At 39.4% G+C, this 21,689-nt stretch overlaps 2 protein-coding genes across 2 annotated transcripts; one reads left to right on the forward strand and one right to left on the reverse strand.

Moving 5' to 3' along the window:
• Positions 1–380: 380 nt before the first annotated feature.
• LOC136281320 (uncharacterized) lies at positions 381–5,475 on the reverse strand. Its single transcript, XM_066167780.1, has 3 exons — positions 5,374–5,475; positions 4,164–4,441; positions 381–3,926 (listed from the first exon to the last, which is right to left on the reverse strand). The coding sequence occupies exons 1-3, from the start codon at positions 5,442–5,444 to the stop codon at positions 3,892–3,894; spliced, it is 384 nt and encodes a 127-aa protein (XP_066023877.1). The 5' UTR covers positions 5,445–5,475; the 3' UTR covers positions 381–3,891.
• Positions 5,476–7,077: 1,602 nt separating this feature from the next.
• On the forward strand, positions 7,078–20,768 carry LOC131791345 (uncharacterized). The gene is made up of 9 exons (XM_066167057.1): positions 7,078–7,236; positions 8,823–9,615; positions 10,328–11,080; positions 11,748–11,978; positions 12,319–13,376; positions 13,613–13,786; positions 16,747–17,869; positions 18,139–18,453; positions 19,132–20,768. The coding sequence occupies exons 2-9, from the start codon at positions 8,862–8,864 to the stop codon at positions 19,407–19,409; spliced, it is 4,686 nt and encodes a 1,561-aa protein (XP_066023154.1). The 5' UTR covers positions 7,078–7,236; positions 8,823–8,861; the 3' UTR covers positions 19,410–20,768.
• Positions 20,769–21,689: the final 921 nt, after the last annotated feature.

Raw genomic sequence — 21,689 nt, forward strand, 5'->3', positions numbered from 1 at the left:
TACATTGAATACCAGGACTTCAGTCTGGGTGAACCAAAAAGGATACACAACACTTTCCCTGATCAACTTGTGAATGTCAAAGAAACTAAGTATGGTATATATCCCAGAAGTACTCAGGCATTACACAGAATGCCAGGACTTCAGCCTGGGTGAACCAAAAAGGATACACAACATTTCCCTATATTAACCATGAATGAAAAACTAAGTATGTTATATATCCCAGAAGCGCTCAGGCATTTAATGCTGAATGCCAGGACTTCAGCCTGGATTAACCAGAAAGGATACACAACATTTCCCTACATTAACCATTATATATATCCCAAAAGCACTCAGGCATTATGCTGAATGCCAGGACTTCAGCCTGGGTGAACAAGAAAAGATACACAACATTTCCCTTTATTGACCATGAATGAAAAGCTAAGTATGTTACATATCCCAGAAGTGCTCAGGCATTGCATTGAATGCCAGGACTTCAGCCTGGATTAACCAGAAGAGATACACAACATTTCCCTATATTAGCCATGACTGAAAAACTAAGTATGTTATATATCCCAGAAACACTCAGGCATGACACTGAATGCCATGACTTCCGCCTGGGTGAACTAGAAAGGATACACAACATTTCCCTATATTAACCATGACCAAAAAACTAAGTATGTTATATATCCCAGAAATACTCAGGCATTACACTGAATGCCGGGACTTCAGCCTGGATTAAACAGAAAAGATACACAACATTTCCCTATATATATTATTATATTCCCTATACTCAAGCATTATACTGAATGCCAGGACTTCAGCCTGGGTGAACCAAAAAGGATACACAACATTTCCCTATATTAACCATGAATGAAAAACTAAGTATGTTTTATATCCCAGAAGCGCTCAGACATTTAATGCTGAAAGCTAGGACTTCAGCCGGAATTAACCAGAAAGGATACACAACATTTCCCTTTATTGACCATGAATGAAAAGCTAAGTATGTTACATATCCCAGAAGTGCTCAGGCATTGCATTGAATGCCAGGACCTCAGCCTGGATTAACCAGAGAAGATACACAACATTTCCCTATATTAGTTATGACTGAAAAACTAAGTATGTTATATATCCCAGAAGTACTCAGGCATTACATTGAATGCCAGGACTTCAGCCTGGGTGAACTAGAAAGGATACACAACATTTCCCTATATTAACCATGACTGAAAACCTAAGTATGTTATATATCCCAGAAGCGCTCAGGCATTACACTGAATGCCAGGACTTCAGCCTGGATTAACCAGAAAAGATACGCAACATTTCCCTATATTAACCATGACTAAAAAACTAAGTATGTTATATATCTCAGAAACACTCAGGCATTACACTGAATGCCATGACTTCTGCCTGGGTGAACTAGAAAGGATACACAACATTTCCCTATATTAACCATGACCAAAAAACTAAGTATGTTATATATCCCAGAAATACTCAGGCATTTCACTGAATGCCATGACTTCAGCCTGGGTAAACTAGAAAGGATACACAACATTTCCCTATATTAACTATGAATGAAAAACTAAGTATGTTATATATCCCAAAAGCACTCAGGCATTAAGCTGAATGCCAGGATTTTAGCCTAGGTGAACCAGAAAGGATACACAACATTTCCCTTTATTGACCATGAATAAAAAGCTAAGTATGTTACATATCCCAGAAGTGCTCAGGCATTATACTGAATGCCAGGACTTCAGCCTGAGTGAACCAGAAAGGATACACAACATTTCCCTTTATTGACCATGAATGAAAAGCTAGGTATGTTACATATCCCAGAAGTGCTCAGGCATTATACTGAATGCCAGGACTTCAGCCTGAGTGAACCAGAAAGGATACACAACATTTCCCTTTATTGACCATGAATGAAAAGCTAGGTATGTTACATATCCCAGAAGTGCACAGGCATTATACTGAATGCCAGGACTTCAGCCTGGGTGAACTAGAAAGGATACACAACATTTCCCTTTACTGCCCATGAATATAAAGCTAAGTATGTTACATATCCCAGAAGCGCTCAGGCATTACATAGAATGCCAGGACTTCAGCCTGGGTGAACCAAAAAGGATACACAACATTTCCCTTCATTGACCATGAATGAAAAGCTAAGTATGTTACATATCCCAGAAGCGCTCAGGCATTATACTGAATGCCAGGACTTCAGCCTGGGTGAACCAGAAAGGATACACAACATTTCCCTATATTAACAATGAATGAAAAACTAAGTATGTTGTATATCCCAGAAGTGCTCAGGCATTACACTGAATGCCGGGACTTCAGCCTGGATAAACCAGAAAAGATACAGAACATTTCCCTATATATATTATTATATTCCCTATACTCAGGCATTATACTGAATGCCAGTTCTTCAGCCTGGGTGAACCAAAAAGGATACACAACATTTCCCTATATTAACCATGAATGAAAAACTTAGTATGTTATATATCCCAGAAGCGCTCAGACATTTAATGCTGAATGCCAGGACTTCAGCCTGGATTAATCAGAAAGGATACACAACATTTCCCTACATTAACCATTATATATATCCCAAAAGCACTTAGGCACTATGCTGAATGCCAGGACTTCAGCCTGGGTGAAAGGATACACAACATTTCCCTTTATTGACCATGAATGAAAAGCTAAGTATGTTACATATCCCAAAAGCGCTCAGGCATTGCATTGAATGCCAGGACTTCAGCCTGGATTAACCAGAAAAGATACACAACATTTCCCTATATTAGCCATGACTGAAAACCTAAGTATGTTATATATCCCAGAAGCACTGACAGGCATTACATTGAATGCCAGGACTTCAGCCTGGATTACCAAGAAAAGATAACAAAAGATAACAACATTTCCCTATATAACCATGCCGGGACTTCAGTCTGGGTAAACCAGAAAAGATACACAACATTTCCCTATATTAACCATGACTGAAAAACTAAGTATGTTATATATCCCAGAAACACTCAGGCATTACACTGAATGCCAGGACTTCCGCCTGGGTGAACTAGAAAGGATACACAACATTTCCCTATATTAAACATGATCAAAAAACTAAGTATGTTATATATCCCAGAAGTGCTCAGGCATTACACTGAATGCCAGGACTTCAGCCTGGATTAACCAGAAAAGATACACAACATTTCCCTACATGAACCATAAATGAAAAACTAAGTATGTTATATATCCAAGAAGCGCTCAGCCATCACATTGAATGCCAGGACTTCAGCCTGGGTGAACCAGAAAGGATACACAACATTTCTCTATATTTACCATGACTGAAAAACTAAGTATGTTATATATTCCAGAAGCACTCCGGCATTATACTGAATGTCAGGACTTCAGCCTGGGTGAACCCAAAAGGAAAGACAACTTTTCCCTATATTAACTGTGAATGAAAAACTAAGTATGTTATATATCCTAAAAGGACTTTAAACTCAGTACCAGGACATACAACATTTACCAGCTATATTAATCTATGAAATATGACAAATAATAACTAAAAAATATATATATATCATGGTATATATCTCAGAAGTGATCAGGCAACGCAAAACAAAAGAATATTATTACAGGTTTAAACTTAAAAAAAATGGATATCTTTAAAATAAAACAATGTTGACTGTGCCATACTACAATGGGTGCACACAATTTAAAAATTCAAATGTTATACTGCTAGCTACCACAATTTTTATACTTAAGTCCTCTGTAGTAGGAAGTCTTTTCAAGAACTTGAGTGTACCTGAACCATTTTCACACAAAATGTAAGCTGGTTCAACAGATACGTCTCAGCAACATCTTTGTTCTTAAAAAAAAAACTTGAGATTTTTCAATGGTGGTGAGTGCGTTATAATCTCGTCAATGTTCTCCAAAAAAACTGCATTCTGTTGACCCTGAGAAGTATAGACATATTTTCTGATTAACAATAGTAATTGCTTTTAGTGACCCAAGTTATTGTGTGAGGATTAGAACGACAGCCACTCAAGTTAAAAAATAAAACAAAAAAAACTGTCCATGATTGAAAAAAATCCACTGAATCTTTGACACAATAACTGTTTACCGGCTGTAATTCAATAATCTAGTGATCTTCTGTTAGATCCTTATCCAAAAACAAATAAAGAACTCTGTACCTGAAAACGATACTAATTGAATGTTGTGCCTCTCAATAGCACTTTCCTGCCCTGGTTTGGTATTTACCACAATTCTCTCCCTCTTCTTCAGACTGTCTGGTCCATAGTAAGACAAAAGAGCATTGCAATCCTTGAGGCTTCCAAAGTCATGGGCAAACATGCCAAGTGAAACTAGCAACTGCTCAGTGATCCTCAGCTCACAATGCTGAGCACATAAATTAACACCACATAGCTCCTCTTCAAGGAGAAAGAGCAAGTCATCTCTTAATCCCTTCCATCTGAAACAGACAGAGAAAAAAAAGTGGGTTGAGTCTCCACCTTTATAATCCAAACCTACCATATTTCTGCTGGTAACTGTCCGTCAAACTAAGTATCCCAAAGTGAGATTTAAATACATGTGTTCCAATAGAAAGTGAAGTAACAGATTGCAAGCTGGACTTTTTTATGCATGCTAATACAGAAATGCAGAGTTGTACCTACCACCAATATTTGCTTTGCTCTTTGGGAAACGCTCGGTAAAGGCTTCCCCTCAAGGAACATCAGGACAAGCACATCCCAACAAATAAAGTGCATATAGTACCTGATACTGAATTAACTGAGCTGAAGTGAGATATTTTCACTTCTATTTATAGATCTATAATCACTGTTCACCACAGATAAAATATGTTCATTTTTAGGGACAAATTTCTGCCTTTCTATAAAGTCAACATAGAGAAAGCTCCCTCTAATTAAATACAAATAAATTGCATCACAAATACCGGTAACCTGAATATATTTTATGGATCTCTTCGAAGTTCTAAGGGATCCATAACTGCACTCGACCGCGGGAAATTAAACTTTCCCGCTTTTGCCTACGCATATCAATATGAAATCCAGTCTTGAAATGTCAATAGGCCGATCCAGCCCCTTAAAAAAAGACAGGCTTTTTCGTACCCAGCAGGAATAGAGATACCGAACAAAATCAAGCTTAGATTACAGCAAGCAATTATCAAATCAAGCTGTCAAGGCCATGATGGGACTTAGCGGTTTATAATAAGCGACTAAATACAGGAATGGCTCCGACCGGTGATTGGATGATAAAAATAGTAAAAGTTAATAAGTTATAGCTTAACTCCTTGCTCGTGAGTATTGTTTACCGCGTGTCTCGAAGCGGAACAATGATCAATGCTAGTGAAAACACCGATGTATCAAACAAGAAATGGTTACTTACGTAGCGAAGGGAAGGCAGCCTTTCTTGTTCAGCGAGGTCGTACAGCGATATTCCGGCGATGAAAAAGTCATCTGCAGACTAAACTCATTTAGTCAGTTCAGGCGGACGATCAGAGACTGGAGCCATTCCTGTATTTCACCGCTGACAGGAATAGCTCCGACTCAAACGTTTATTAATTTTTTTTTCAATAATTTTTTAATAATTTTTAAACAATTTTTTATTCTTTATTCTCTGACGCGTTTCTTCTAACTGTCGTAAACTTCCTCAGGGAGTTTTACAAGTCAAGACCAAACGCCTATATTTATAAGCCATTGTTAGCGGCCAATGCGGGGGCCAAGGAATAGGCAAAGCTGTGAACAATTTGAAAATTTCTTCTGAAAATTTCTTAGGCAAGGTGAGAAATATTTTTGGGAGCCACAGTTTTTAGCTAAAAATTTTCAAATTTGAAAAATTGAAGCGGTTTTTTACAGATGATGCCTAGAAAGTAGTTGGCAAATTATGTTAGGATGGCTCGTGTACTTTACAGAAAATGTGGTTTATGTTCTACTCATTCTTTCTTAAATTTAAATGGTATAAATTCCTTGTCTAAAACAGTAGTGTGATACAATAGCAAACGAGATATACTCGTTCCAATACGGCGTCATGTGATGAATAGCCTTCATTAATTTTCATGATTTTAGAACAAGTTTTATAAAATAATTTTACTCTTTCTTATTATGGCCGAAAACTGTTCGAAGATTGGTTGTACCATCACTGCAGACAGTTAAGGCACTTCGACATGATTCAGTGCGAGAGTTACTGCAACTGGCTTGACTGGTATGACGTTTTTTCGGGTTTGGTTTGTTTTTTTTTTTTTTTTAGGTCTAGTGGAGTTGTTAGAAATTACCAAGCAAAATCAATCCACGACTTTCTCCCTTTAGGCGTTGTGCAAAAAAAGATGAAGAGCCCGATGAATGGATTTGTCCTTCATGTGAACAAAAACCTAGAAAATGCTATAAATTAAAAACATTGCTCGCAGCGTCACGCAACATTGCGTGATTTTCCAAACGTGACATGCAGTTGCTGCATTATTTTAAAACTTAGAAACTACATGACCCTATAGTAATAAAAGAGGGCTTCATTTGCAAGCACTGTAGACTACAACCTAATAAATCGCTCTTTCAGTTTTTATCTCAGTGTATAAATTATTTAGCCAGAACGAAAAAAAATTTAATATACGCATGAGTTGGAGCCATTCCTGTCTGCGGTGAAATACACGAATGGCTCCAGTCTCTGGTCGTCCGCCTAAACTGACTAAATGAGCTTTGTCAGCGGAGCTTGTCAGCGGATGACTTTTTCATCGCCGGAATATCACTGAACGACCTCGCTGAACAAGATAGACTCTGCCTTCTCTTCGTTATGTAAGTAGCCATTCTTGTTTGACTCATTGGTGTTTTTACATTGGTATTTCATTGTTCCGCTTCGAGACACGCGGTTAACAATACTCACGAGCAACGAGTTAAGATATAACTTCTTAACTTTTACTATTTTTATCATCCAATCACAGTTCGGAGCCATTCCTGTATTTAGTCGCTAGTGGTTTATAACGTCACACCATAGCAACCAGCGTTTTCGAATATTTGAAATTCCGTTTAACTAAGGCTTGTGATGTAGTGAAAGTAAGCCTCGTTCTGATCCGTGATTCTGAGAGGATGGGCAAATTGGCTATGCACTCATGGCCAACTCACGCTGAACGACTACGGAACGCTCCTTTTGGATTGCTTAGTTTCCTCTGTTAGAAGATATTTTTCCTATTCTATTACTTTGGATTTAAAAGCCGTAACACGGAGGAGTATTTAGCTTGACATCGAGGAAATCGTCAGTGTAAGTGTTGATACTCTTCTCTCTAATGCAAGAGGCGGATTTTTTCTTGCCTCCAAAGATTATGTTATTCATAAAATGTAATTCTGGTGTTATTAGGGAGGACTTTCGCGATCTGTGTCAGAGTTTGAAGCTTTGTAATCCCTCGAAAACATCTCACTTTCGTTAAAGCTCGTTGCTTCTCATATCGAAGTAAATCTGAAGTTTGTCACTGATCCTGGGCGAAATCAAAATTCAAGGAAGCCATTAGATCGAAGAGTAAATGACCTATTAGAGTGGAATATCTTGATCCTTTCTCATCGCTTGGAAACTTTAATATCTGAGTGATGTTTATGCTATCCCGTTGACATATTTTGTAAAGTATCATGACAGTACTATGAACAGGTTGTTGTGCATTTAATGAAATGTAAAAGCCCGATGTTTGCGAAGAAATGATAATTACTGAACCATGAGTAAACTAGCTCGGCCGTAATTCGTGTTGGCAATCGTACACTTCACTTTGATTCCGAGTTTCTTGGTAATTTGTTATACCTTGATTAAATATTTGTGTCATCGCCAACTTGTTTATCGTTATTATGTGTCATTTGAGGTTTGCAAAGCAATCCTTTAATAGGATAAATGCGAAGAATAGTGATTCAATTCTATCCGTACTTCGTCGGTTGCATAGCTTCAGTCCAAGTATACTGATGCTCCATAGCTTGTGACGAATTTTATTTGAATAACATTTGTGGACATAGAAAGGGGAAATTAAATACTTAACAGGCAAAACTGTGTTGCTGAAATAAAGGTAACTTCCTGTCCGCACCACTGTTTACACGTGTGGTTTGGGAAGTTTTTTCTCAAACATGTGCTACTATACAAATGTTTTGACGCCGAAAGTATCTACTTCTCATTAGACGATTGACATCAGGCGCTCATCCTGTCACGCTTCACGTAATACATTTTCAACGACTCACGACTTAGAGACAACATTTGTTGAAGAACACGAGTCCCGAACAGATATTAAGAAAAAAAAAACAAGAATAAGAAAAGAGCACGCATGACGTCTAAGGACTTGAATCAGACTGCATTTCATTCATGGAAAAGTGAACCCAATGGCGTGCAGAGTTAACAACAAATTCACATCGCTAAGTAGATATTTTATCTTCTGCCAGTTCAGTGCAGAGATTTAATGTTAATTCCAAGCAGGTGGTATCCATTTTTTTCATTCATTCATCAATTCATTTATTCATTCGTTAGTTTGTTCATTCAATCAATCCTTCAAAAATAAATGTACAATTCAGTCATTCTTTCAGTTTTCTTTCATCTTTAGTAGTTTCTTTGTAAGTTAATTCTTTCTTTCAGTCACTCACCTTTTCAGACTTGTTTCGTGTGGTCAAATACCATATGTTTGCTAAAGGACATATGAGAATTATTTCCCAATATGTTTGTATCGAGTTTCTTGATGCACATAACCGTCATCAGTATTTTCTGTATCTAGCACAAGAGGTTAACTGACTTTGACAAGTCTTGTATGAGAGACTGAGCGCGACCTCGGTGTAATTTGAACTACAATTGAAATCGTTTTCTGTTCCGTTTGTTACTTTCAGAGACATGTAAATTCGGTCAGCTGCCTATGGATAAATGAAATGGCTACCGCCCGAGACCCTCATGATTTGCTTCGATCGAATGCCGGCAAAGCAAATTTCCAACGTTTGACTCGTCTGCTGATAACTGGAGGTACTGCACTACTGAAGGAAATTTTTGACAAGTTTTGTCCTCCAAATGATCTTCCAAAGTTGCTGAGAGATTGTACGACAAAAGATAGGCTTAAAGCAGCAAAGCTCTCCAAACCACTGTGGGACTGCCTGTACCCTTCGCCAGGGGTTTATGGCAGGTCAGAAGACTTTGATGTTACTCTACTCTTCAGACTACTCAGAATACTTTTCACGCTTATCCCACCTGCGACAGGCTGGGATGAACTTCCAGCAAGTGGAGATCACAGTTTGGAAGCAGATTTAGCGAGAATTAAATACTATCGGAACTCTATCTATGGTCATGCTTCGCAGAAAATGGAGATATCAGATGCAGAGTTTTCATCCTCATGGAAGGAGATAAGCGAGGCTCTTGTTAGGATTGCGGGACACATCGGCCCTGAAAAGAAAACGGAATGGCAGAAGGCGATCAATACATTTTTGACAGATCCCCTGACAGAAGAGGATGGAAGAAATGTGGAGGAATTGCTGACTTGGTATAGAAACGATATGGAGGTTAAGAAATCAATAGAGAAACTAGAAACAACAACTCAGGAAATGAAAGACCAGATGGATCAACTAGGAAAGCAGCAACAGAGGATGGATCGTAAACTAGTCGTCTTAACTGAAAGTTCACGAGAACAAGGAGGTTAGTTGAATTTCTCCCATTATTGCAGGAGAAAGAAATCAATGTGCGCCCTATCTTCAAGAAAAGATCCCAGACCGACGGAAAACACAGAAGGAGTTCTCAAATTTTAGGATGTTTTTACCGACAGTTTTCCTATTTTTAGAGAGAGTTCAATGCTAGATGAACGATAGAAATACAGCCCTTTGTGGGGTGAGAGTTTTTTAATGACATCTCTCCCAATCGGAAGCTATAGTGAATCGTTGATTGCATCACAAAGCTATTAGGTTGTTGTTGTGTTTCTCTTAGGCTATAGCTCCGTTCTCCAACCATTTGGTTTAATTGCTGATTGGCGAGTAAATTACGGTTGGTCCAGGTAAATAGCAGACAGTTGAGATGTTAAGGCATATTGTCTTGCATGACGAAAATTGGCGTTAAAATTTTCCTAAATATTTTAACTTGGGATCTCGTTGAAAATACCTGTTGGACTGCAAAACGACTATTGCTCAGGTCATCTGAACAAGATGGCACAAAATTACCTTGTTACAAAAGAACTTTTAAAATACCTCGGTCTTTTGGATGTAAAGCTCATGGTAACTATTCTGGAGGATGAGTGCAAAAAGTGTCGAGAGATCTCTTACAGCAATCATGTACGAGCGTTAACTTACTGCTTTTATTTTTCATCACCTTTTCTAAAATTAAAAAATCTCTAAGTCAAAGTGCTTCAAAATCGTAGGTTTTCCTCAACGAGGCCACAACTCAAGGCAAAGAAGCAAAACAAGAGGAAGACCGGGAGGAGGACCCAGAGGTAGGTTTCTTCAGGGTCCAAACAACACCAAAGTGTCCAGGAATGATCAATTTTATTTCGAACAAGGACAGCGGTTTGGTCATCAAAACGCCTTCAGGCCGCAGAGAGGACGTGGAAACCAACGAGGACAAAGAGGTGGCTTTCATCTGGACCCAACTGCAGAATATCGAGGTAGTTTGCGTAATGGATCTAAGGAATGGCGCTTTGGTGATGAAGGCAATTTCCAGTCTCAGATTGAACGTGAAGGTCAAGGTGTTCGAAGGCGTCAACTAAAACCAAAGCCAGAGTATAACGGACAAGGTGGTGGACGGGGCGGCATTTTCCAGGAGCATCATCAAATTCTAGGAGATTTTCAGAAGAGCGATAAGTTTTCAGGTGCTAAAGATTACCCTCGGTTCATGCAAAGACAACCAAAACAAAGAAATAGAAGAGATTCTCGTGAAACTCAGGACTATCCAATACCCTCGAGGGAGCCTGTAAGCAGTAAAACCCCGGCCCCCAGTCCTGCCGATCAGTCTCAATTTGAAAGAAATAAAATACTCATTCGAGGGCTGAGTGAAAAAACTTCTCGGGACGGACTGGTGAACTTTATCGAGGCTAAGAGTGGTGGGAAAGAGGTTAAGGACGTACAGCTGCTGAAGAATGGAAAAGCCTTGGTCACCATGGCTGATGAAATCAAAGGTTTGGAGAATAAGCAGAAATTTCTCTATCATACTTCTTTGATATGTTAGCGAGGTATCAGGTATGAAAGCTCACGCCGGCTCAGTTTCATCAATCAATCAATCCGCTCAATCCTTTAATTGTTCAAGCAGGTTAATAATTACAAAATTGCTGAAGACAATATCGCGCGGGCATGAGTATAATCTAGGCTGTTAAGTAATGGTTGGGAGGAGTTTCCCCACGCTAGTATGCCATAAGTGACACTAGGAATAATTGTTTAAAATATGTTTCTTTTAGAACTGACTTAGATAAGTATGACATTCTCCTTAGAGCACCAACGTTTTTGGAAAATGAAGTTTTAACCTTGTGTACTTGAGAATGCCAAGAGAGTTGGTTATCAATCTTCTCTGTTTCAAGCAATGAAACTAACAATTAACTTTTCAGTAATTAAAAATGTTGTATGCTTAACAAGCACCTGAAGAGTAAAGATGCCTTATTTCAGGTGTCCCACCATTTTTGCACATTTCGATTTTCTTCTCCAAACTATCAAAATAATTCAGATCAAAGTTATCAATTTATTTGTGAACTGTACATGTAATTCAATGAGTGTTGCTCCTTTCAGGAAGACTCCAAAAGTGGAGATCACACAAGACAAACATTTGTTGAGAATGTGATCTGCTTTCTTTAGATTTCACGGAGATAAAGACTAAATGCGAGGAAAGAAGTCTGGATGATGCAAAGGTTTCCATCGAACAAGTCCCGGTTTGCAAAAGCATCCTTGTCACTGGCTTTTCAGACATTACTCATGATTTTATTAAACAGTACTTTGAGAGTCCTCGAAGCGGTGGAGGTCCTTTGGAGAAGGTTTACTATGTTCCTAAAAGTGGTCGAGCTGTGGTTGTGTTTCAAGACGCAAAAGGTTTGTAACTTATTGATTTCTAAAATATAAGTATAGTGCAGTTCCTTCTAGCAAGAATTATTGAAATCTGATCGTCATACATAAGTGACAAATATTGGTTGCCCCGAATTAAAAGTTGAGCTGTACATGAGACTTAGAGAAAGACAAATTAGTGACCGTTGATTGATCGATTGATTATTTGATCGATCGATTGGTTGATTGATCGATCTACTCTGCCCCAACAGCTCCATCGTACCTAATCTGTGCGTCTCTCTTCAGTTAAAGTGTCATGAAGCGTTCTTAAAACGACAAAATAACCTCCTCAAGGAAACTCCTGACACATAGTTGCTTTAATCAACAGATTTGGAAAGGGTGTTATACAGACATGAAGTGCAACCTCATGAGTTTAAACAAACCCAGCTGTCAATTAGAGCTTACCGAGAGTTTCTGGAGGACCAAGACGTTTATGGCGCAGAGGATTCCAGTGACGTAGCAGCACCTACAACCGGGGCTAATGAATCTCAAAAGAGTCAGAAACCTGACGCCAATGGACAACAGCTGCACATAGTTGTGAATCCCGATGTTATGGAATACGTCACTTTCTCAGGATTCCAAGCTGAATTGAACAATTCGCTACCTGGAAAAAAGAGCGAAATCACCTGGAACCACAACGCGGCGAGGCTTGGGAACAAGTTGATGGTGGAAGAGAAAGTTCAAGTAGACGAGAAAAGCAAGCATTTGTTGATGTCATCTGAATGGCTGAAGTTGTGTGACGAGATGAACCAAACGGCTGTCTGTGTCTGGAGGAACAACTGCAATGATACATTCGTAGCTGGGTCCCATGATGACGTGGCCGAAGTGATAAAGAAGTTAAATACCTTTCTTGAAAACAATTGCATCAGGGAGGAACGTTTTGTGTGCACGTCTGATATTATGCGAAGGTATTTTCTTGAGCTACGTCAAGAAGAGTTACGTACCATAGAAAATCAACTAAAAGATTTTGAAGTGAGTATTAAAAAGGGAAAGGACGATGATGATTTCATCATTTCTGGAAAAAGAGAGGGTTTGAAACATGTGAGAAAGGAGATCGACGCTCTGATAAATGCCACTGAGTCGGAAAACTTTGACGTGAAACAGCCAGGCCTCCGAAAATACTTTGACAGTGGAAAAGGAGATCAGCTGATGAAATCGGTGGAAAAAGATGAAGATTGTGCCATAAAAGTCCAGAAAAATGTAGGTCGAGGAAGAGACGAGGAGTTGCGCATCGAATCGGTTTCCAACGCCTTTACTTCTTCAGGCGACAGTGACGATGATGCTGAGGATGACCACGCTACCACTACTGGAACTGACTCGTCTACCCTGGTAATAGCCCAAAGGCACAGAGTATCGTGGAAACCTGGAAACATAGAGGCAGAGAAGGTAGGATTGACAATGTTTTTTCACACCAGGAAAATAGTTCATGAAAATAACTTAAAGGTTCTTGTTGGCATATTTATTGATTTTAGTTCTTCACTTAGCTCTCATGTACTCGTAGACTGTGGTTACATTATTTAACTTCTCTCGTATTGAGAGTGCCACGTGTGATAACGTCAACAGTCCACCGTATTGGAGAAGTTAATAAATCATTAACATTCTATTACGGTTGCGTATTTCAGGCTGACGTGCTTGTCAGTTCTGTAGGAGCATGCGGTCAAGCAATCATGAATGCCGGTGGTCCTCAGGCCGCAACTCCCAACGTTGGTGACATCACTGTCTCAGGTGGTTATTCCTCGGTCAGTCACGTGATTCACACTAACTGTTGTAAGTGGAACAATGGTGAAGGGGAGCCGGTAAGAAACAGTGAAGTGTGCGTACATAATTAAGTATTAGTTCACTTTTGAGGGAAAGGACCTCTCGAAGAGTATTTTTGTTTAGATTTGATGAAAGCCTAAACGATATCGGATGCTCAACTGGTGGAGCTTATCTATTCACTTGTAGCATAGAGGAACTGAAGACTGTTCAGGCTCGATTTGAAGTTATTTCCGATGTAGGTTATCTTCAAACATTTTGTCATGTTTATTAGGCTGAAGCAATCTTAGGCGGAAAGCCTTACTCACCGAATTCTTCGAGAATGATAAAATCAAATATTTAACGACAGGATTATTGTATACAGTAACTTTTACTTTTTTATATTATACGAAAATCCTGGTTAAGAATTTTGTAGAATTAGTAAGAGCAAAGATCTTACTGGAAAAAAAACAAATTAAGCTGTGAAGTTTTCGCCATTAAAAAAGAATTAATGAGGCCCAACTCCAAAGGTAATGTCCGTGAGGTCATAACCCAAGCATCTTCGATGCTACTCATTAAAGTTCACGTGGCAACCAGGTGGACAATCAGACATGGTTTGCTGCTACTCTGGTTTAAAGATTTAATGAATGTATTCGAGAAGTAACAATCAATCAATCAATAAACTTTATTTAAGTGTCTGAAACTTCTAGGCAGCCCGGAGGCCGACTAATCGGGGACACTCCCAATAAAAATACAAGTAAATTAAGTTAAATTAAGTCAAAATTAGCAGCCTGTGCTTGACTTTGTACATGAAAATGGCGATATCTTGCAGTCGCATGTTTTATAGAACATGAGAGAACAAATTGGCACGTTTCAGTAAGTCTTCGTATGCGAGGTTCCAGTCACAAATAACCGCCCTAAGTCTCCTTTCATTTATTCGTTGTAGTTTCTTTTTGTCCGTTGCTTTACAAAAGTGCCAGGCAAGGTTACAATAGGTCAGATGCGGTTATATCGCTGTTTTATAAATTCGCAGTTCTGCCTCAGTAGGGATGCGTCTCCTGAGTCTCATTAGAACGCCTCTTAATTTGTTTACTTTTTTACAAATTATGGAAATATTCTTAGAGAAGTGCAGCTCTTTATCGGTGGTGACGCCCAGTAATTTAAGTTCTTGAGTAGTATTGATAGTGTGGCCATTGATGTCGACAGATGTTAGGGAAGGCTCGTGTTTCTTGTCAATTACCATGGCTTGGTATTTGCTTGTGTTTCCCACCGAGTGATTTTCCTGGTACCACGATGACATTTGATCCCCTTCGCTCCTAATTGTGCCCATTAGGTTCTTGACATTACTATGCGCGAAATAAAGCTGATGGTCGTCGGCGTACATTGATAGACTTGACGCACGACTAAGGTAAAAGAGGTCATTCTGGTAGATATTCCAGAGTAACGGACCCAAATTAGATCCTTGGGGACAGCCATTTTTATTTCTTTCCATTCACTAACCGCAGTTCCTTATTTGGTTCTTCCTTTGCGTTCTTCAAAGAATGAGCGCACCAGTGATAAGGCCCCTTCCGAGAAGCCGTAAGCCTTTAGTTTAGCCAGCAGCAAGGTGGTATGCATCGTATCAAAGGCCTTGCTCATATCAGTTGGTTGTACGCCGACAGATTTACCGTGGTCAATTGTATGTTTCCAGTCTTCAACCAAACGAACCAATGTGGTCTCACAGCTTTACATTTTACGGTACGCTGACATGAAGGGGTCAAAAATCGTTTCAAAATATTTTGACGTCTGTTTACTTAGAAGCTGCTCGCATATTTTGTCAACCACTGTCAATACAGTTATGGGTCTATAGTTGGTCTTCTCCAGGGGGTCCTCTTTCTTGAAAACTGGGATCCATTCTTCCTTTTTCCAGATATTTGGCCATGTCCTCTCTGTGATACATTGATTAAAAATTTTAGTCAGGGAGTCTGCAGGTTCTTGTGCCGCTATTTTTAAAGCGTGTGACGGTATCATGTCAAAACCAATGGCTTTGTTGGTATTTAAATTCTTGAGACTTAAAGCAGTTTTCTCTTTCGTGATCTTCCTGAAGATAGAGGAGTTAGAGTTCCATCTACTGCGTATGGCGAGGACGCTTGGGTGTCTATCGCATTCTTCTGGTATGAGGTTATTTGCAGTTTTTATCAAAACTGCTTTCACCTACAGTGGTCGGCAAATTGCTCGGCTACTGATCATTGACCTTGTAATAGAGTTCCCTGGATGTTGGGTGTGATCTCCGTTCTATCTTTTACCATTTTGTTGTTGAGAAAAGGCATGAAAGTCCTGTAGAATTTCTTTGGATTTTTTTTTTGATTCTGTAGATGTTCGCCTCCGGTAATCTTGAATGGCTATCCTCCTCAGGCTTGAGGCCTCATTGCGCCATACTTTCATGATTCCCCGGTTCTCCTCTGTTTTGTTCTTGTTGTATCTTTTTGCACTCCTGCGTTTCATCCTAATCGCCATCTTCCATTCCGTAGTCATGTACGGTACGTCTCTCTTTCTGACTCTCGTGGACTTGATGGGCATGTGTTTATTCATTACTTTGTTAAATGATTCACATCAGTGTGAATATTTCGCTTCAGCTGCAACAGAATTGTCTTCCGATAACCATTCTGTTTCTCTCAAGTCTTGTTGGAAATCAGCAATTTTTAACGACTTTGTGCTTCCAAATTTAATTGTTTTCGCGGCATGTGGCTTGACTCAGATCACTCAGCCCCAAATCGACAACTCCAGAACGGGTAAACAGATCCGCTTTATTGGAAAGAATTACATCTAGGAAGGTTTATGATGATCTTGTTATTCTCGTCTGAAAGTCTGAAAAAGGTTTTTGAGCAACTCTAACGTTGTGGCTATTCAAAATTTTCTTGATAGGTTCTGTAACACCCTGAATGTAGGGAATAACAGCAAAACCAGATCACATAAGAATGAAAGGATTTACTAGATTATCTCTTGCCACCACATTCAACAACTTCTTTTTCATCTTTTGTAGACGCTAAGGGCCATCGTTCAAAAGTGTCTGCAAACAGGCGAAAAGCTTGGAGCAAATTCCATTGCATTTCCTGTCATTGGGACTGGAAACCTACACTTCCCACGCAATGCAGCCTCGAGAATCATGTTGGAAGAAACAGTCAATTTCTGCCGAACCAACCCTGGTTCTCATTTGTGGGACATTCGATTTGTCGTGTTTGACCAAAATCAAGCATTAACTACCGCCTTCAAACAAGAGATGGACAAACTGCAATCCAAACAAATTGGCCATCCTGCCACCACGACTTTTAGTAGTGGAATAGGCGTGGCTCAGCGCATGACCTTATCTAGCTCTTTCAATATCGAGGTGATAAATGGTGATTTGACTCACGAGAACAGCACTGACGCTATCATGAATATTCTGAGCACGGACATGAACATGAATAACGCCGGAGAACTAAGCAAAGCCATAGCACGACAAAGTGGTCCGCTAGTGCAACAAGAATGCAACCAATTGGGAAAGCAGCCTCCTGGAACAGCGATAATGACCAGCGGAGGTAATTTACAAGTGCCTTTTATTATTCACATAATTCCAGGCTCTTCAGATAAGCAGCATCTCCTGCAATGTTTGGGAGAGGGTCTTCGTCTTGCGGACGCCAATAACTTTCAAGCGATCTCAATTCCGTGTGTTGGCACAGGAGGATACGGCTTGACTGGAGCGGACTCAGCCCAACTGACATTCAAAGCACTAAACACATTCAGTGCTCGCTGCAAAAATATTCAAAAAGTAAGAGTGGTTGTGTTCCAGGCCTCTATGATGCAAGATTTTTTACTAGAGCAGAAGAAAAAACCAGTGCGAGGTATTGAAGAAGACAGTGACTCAGGGAATGCAGCAGCTAGGCAAACCAGAAGACTCGGGCATAGGCAGGCACCAAGCCAAGGTCATGAACACTCTGTAAGAATTTTTGTGATTGGCAAAGATAAGGTGAGTGTGAGAAAAGCCGTGGAATCCTTAAGGAAAGGTTTCTCTGACGCTTGTGCAATGGAAAAAGTCGAAAGTCATGTCGTCAGTCAGCTTTCCGATAAGCAGAAAGATATCCTAAGAGAAAAAGCTAAAGACCGTGACGTGAAGGGTGCTGATAAAGGTTAGTTGTTATACATCTCTTTTGACGAGGTTTATTCGATAAGCTTTAACAAAGGACTAAGAGCTATCTCATGTCCCAGAGAACGTTTAAGGTAATAAACATGTTGTACGTGTATGGGATATTCAGAAGAGCTGTCCAAAAATGTCTCTCATAAGCTTCCTGGTTGATCTCGTTTGTGTCTTACTTGAAACATGTACTTGGATGTTGAAATTTAACCTCAGTCGATGGCTTTTCATTTCCACATTCTAATATTTTTGTCCTTTCTGTAGGAATTGCTCTACCAAGGCACTGGGCACCAATGCCCGAGCATGACTCTACTTTTCATAAAGTAAAATTGCACCCCGGATCTTCTGAGTATCAAGATGTCGTACGTAAGTTTCAAGCCACAGCCGGTGAGTTAAATATTCAGAAGATTGAACGCGTACAGAATCCTCATCTGTATCAGTCTTACATGGTAAGAAAACAGATAATGGACAAAGATACGGAAGGAAATAATGAAAGACAGTTGTTTCATGGGACTGATGCTAAAAATATCATCCATATTAACACACAAGGATTCAATAGAAGCTCCTGTGGGGATCATGGTAAGTCACTGAAATTTTAAATAGAGGAAACGTTTTATCATCTCGTACTTACGAGAAATCGATCCTCAGGCCTTCGGATTTCCTCGTTCCAACGCTCTACCATTGAGCTACAGACTCTATGATGAGCAAGGTATTCAAGTGGCCAATATGTGGCAGGCCTTCCACATACTGCTGGGATTATTACTTTCGAAAGCTTCGCGTGAGAAAAAGGAGCATTAAAGCAATATTTTCGAGCGATTGGTCCCAAGTAGTTAAACCTTTACACCCTAACATCAGTATGCGTATTCTCCACACTGTTCTTTAAACATTTCCCAAGGTGCTGAAACAGAGAATTTGTTTGCTAAACGAAAGGTTCCCTTCCCTGGTGACCATTTTCTTATTCTCATGACCTTAATGTGTGATCTAGGATTGTTATTGTAGGGAGAAATTAGATACTAGTCACCCTTAGGGTTTAAAGGGTTGAAGCATTTTTTTTCGTTTAAACTAGTGGTGTTTTGGCCACAACTCTATTCAAATATTTGTCTACCTGTCAGACGTTGCATGAGCTCTGGCTGAAGTACTCTTTGCAACCAAATATGGTAATAAAAGGAGAATACAATCGCCTCTTTTATAACAAATCACCGAATGTATGATTTTGCTGATAGGTTTTCTCTAACTTGAGCATCCTTTTTTTTTCAGGCACGGCCTATGGACGTGGTGTTTATTTCGCGAGAGACGCTCAATACTCTTTTGGATACGCTTCGGGTGGTGGTTGTGGAGGGCGCCACATGTACCTTGCCAAGGTTCTCGTGGGGCAGTATTGTGTTGGAAACCCTTCAATGATTGTGCCTCCACCAAAACATCCATGGAAACCTGAAATTCTTTACGATTCTGTGGTAGATAACCGATCAAGCCCCAGCATCTTTGTTGTTTTCTTTGATAATCAGTGTTACCCTGAATACCTTATAACCTTTTGAAGAACACATGGACCTTTAACTCGGAAAACGGCAGAGTTAAAAGCCGAAAAAGTTTGAAATGCTTTTTAGTTCAACTTAGTTTATTAGCTATGTAAGTTGCACAAAATCCTTGTCCTTCACAGTCTAGGAAACATCATATGAATGTTAGTAATAGTTACTAAATAGCATTCTTTACCATCCTAACTCAAAGCTCATACTTCATCTTCTAAATTGAATGACTATGTCCGTGTAGTTAGAAAGTCCTTGTAATGTCAAACAAAGTTAAACCCAGCTTACCGCGTTTTATCACAACAGTCCAGTTTTAACGCGCTTTATCACTGCAGTCCAGTTACCACTATCCACATCAACACACAAGGATTCAACAGGCGCTTCTCTGGAGTTCATGGTGGGTCTGTTGCTGGAGCCGTCTTTTGCTAGATTGATGGTTTTCGGCTTAAAATTCCATCCACCTACGTCTCGGATACTTATCTTGCCAAGTTTAATAGACACAACATGAGTCAATCAAATTGCTTTTCAAGCCAGAAAACAGTATGGGAAAACTCACACTGTAAGTGTAATGCGATAAGAGTAGTCCAAATGCTTTATGTCAGAAGTAATATATAGATTTAGCCAAGCCTAAAAGCGGAGCTCTTGTTAGTTTATTTTCTAGCTCTTCATTATGATAAAAACTGTAACAAAGCTCTTTAGCACTAGTTGTAGAAGATTTTTACTTCAAGGAGATTTAGGGACCAGTCTGGGGGTGTGGAGGGGAGGGAAGAATTGACGAGGTCTGAAAGCTGGGGACGTCGTTCTCACAACTTGCAAAACGATCAACACGCGAGCTAGTCAGCGGTATCTTCAAGTAGTTGACAACCTTCACTGTTGTTCCTGATGTTTTTGAGCAAATTTTCCAAGATAGGAAATCTTTTCTTCTTCAGATGAAGTGTTCGATGTCAGCATCAGTTGAAATTATATTCTATTGATCGTGACTGGTAATTTTGGTTTAGGAGAATGAGCCAAAATTGAAAGAAACGACGGTAAACTACTTCGCTGGTCGATTGAAAAATGTACGGGTGTGAACAGTGAGTCTTTAAAACAATACTCCAAAATCGTATGAGCTTCTGTTATATCTTCTCTTGAAGTTGCCAGGTATCACTACTTGCCCCACTGTTTCTCCCAACCGTTTCAACCTCATCAGTTCAGTGTAAAAATTGAAAAGAAGAGTAATTTTCAACTCGTGTTTGAACCTGTAATTTTTTCAAAACTTTTCCTCTTTTGGCTGTTTCATGATTTTCCTCTGGCTGGAACAATGATACATGGCGTCTTTATTAGTTTTTGTTCTGTGATTTAATGTAGTAACCTTTGCTGAGATACATGTAATACCTGGATTTCATTTTCATTTTTACAATTCGATTCTAAACATCAATCAAGTTTTTCTCTCTAGTTTAAAAGTTAAGTTGCTATTGTTATTGGCTATATTAAATAGATTGAAAAGTTTTAGATGGTGTTTCCTCGTGCTTGCAAATAATTGTATTTACTGGTAAGTGGACTTGTTGCATCATGTAAACATGAAACACAACGATAAATTTTATGGTTTATATTTTATTTTAAGGTTTTCATTTGACTATCTACTGGCAATTCTTCTTATTCAATACATTTCAACCCAACCATTTTCTACAACTTGTAAACAGCATTACAAAGTAATCAGTCAGGGAAATGGAAAATTTGTCACATATATCCCAAATTCCCTAACTACGCCCTCTGACACAAATAAAACACAATTCGCTTTTTGGCGCAGAGAGAAGTTTATTAACCAACAGTGAACAGTTAAGTTTATTAACCAACAGTGAACAAAAGCCAATGATATGCCTAATAAACCTCTCTGCCACCCTATGACATCACACAAAATCACCCAGGGTGGAAAAGAAACGAAACAGTACACAATCTCTGGTGAACGCTCAAAGTGAAAAACTGACGCAAAATTAAACACGAAACCCCTTATGCCTGGTACCAGAAGGTGTGTTGCGCAATTAATCCCCTTGAATACGTGCTTGTCCAAAGGGGGTATGTAATAAGCTAACAGGATTGAGGGGGTGTAAGTGGGAATAGGCTTTCTTGTTGGTATCATTAATTTGCTAATCGCTCCTGTTGCCAATGTTTTGATGAGGTTGGGCTGTCAGGGCAAAGGAACTGAGGATTTAAGGAGGCAGTGACGTTTTTCAACCCTGAAAAACTATCATCGTGAAAGCCACACTTGTGCCTAATAACTCATTCTTATTCTGATAAACTAGTTTTCAGAAG

The sequence above is a fragment of the Pocillopora verrucosa genome, chromosome 5, assembly GCF_036669915.1.
Source record: "Pocillopora verrucosa isolate sample1 chromosome 5, ASM3666991v2, whole genome shotgun sequence".
In the NCBI taxonomy this organism is placed as follows: domain Eukaryota; kingdom Metazoa; phylum Cnidaria; class Anthozoa; order Scleractinia; family Pocilloporidae; genus Pocillopora; species Pocillopora verrucosa.

What these genes read in the sequence shown, in the direction of transcription:
- LOC136281320 (XM_066167780.1), bottom strand. Translation starts at nt 5,444, where the DNA reads ATGACTTTTTCATCGCCGGAATATCGCTGTACGACCTCGCTGAACAAG. An exon ending in GGCTGCCTTCCCTTCGCTAC is followed by an intron (nt 4,442 to 5,373) that starts GTAAGTAACCAT and finishes TGTCTGTTTCAG; the next exon opens with ATGGAAGGGATTAAGAGATG. An exon ending in TCAATTAGTATCGTTTTCAG is followed by an intron (nt 3,927 to 4,163) that starts GTACAGAGTTCT and finishes TATACTTCTCAG; the next exon opens with GGTCAACAGAATGCAGTTTT.
- LOC131791345 (XM_066167057.1), top strand. Translation starts at nt 8,862, where the DNA reads ATGGCTACCGCCCGAGACCCTCATGATTTGCTTCGATCGAATGCCGGC. An exon ending in TGTGTTTCAAGACGCAAAAG is followed by an intron (nt 11,979 to 12,318) that starts GTTTGTAACTTA and finishes TTTAATCAACAG; the next exon opens with ATTTGGAAAGGGTGTTATAC. An exon ending in AAGCTCCTGTGGGGATCATG is followed by an intron (nt 18,454 to 19,131) that starts GTAAGTCACTGA and finishes TTTTTTTTTCAG; the next exon opens with GCACGGCCTATGGACGTGGT.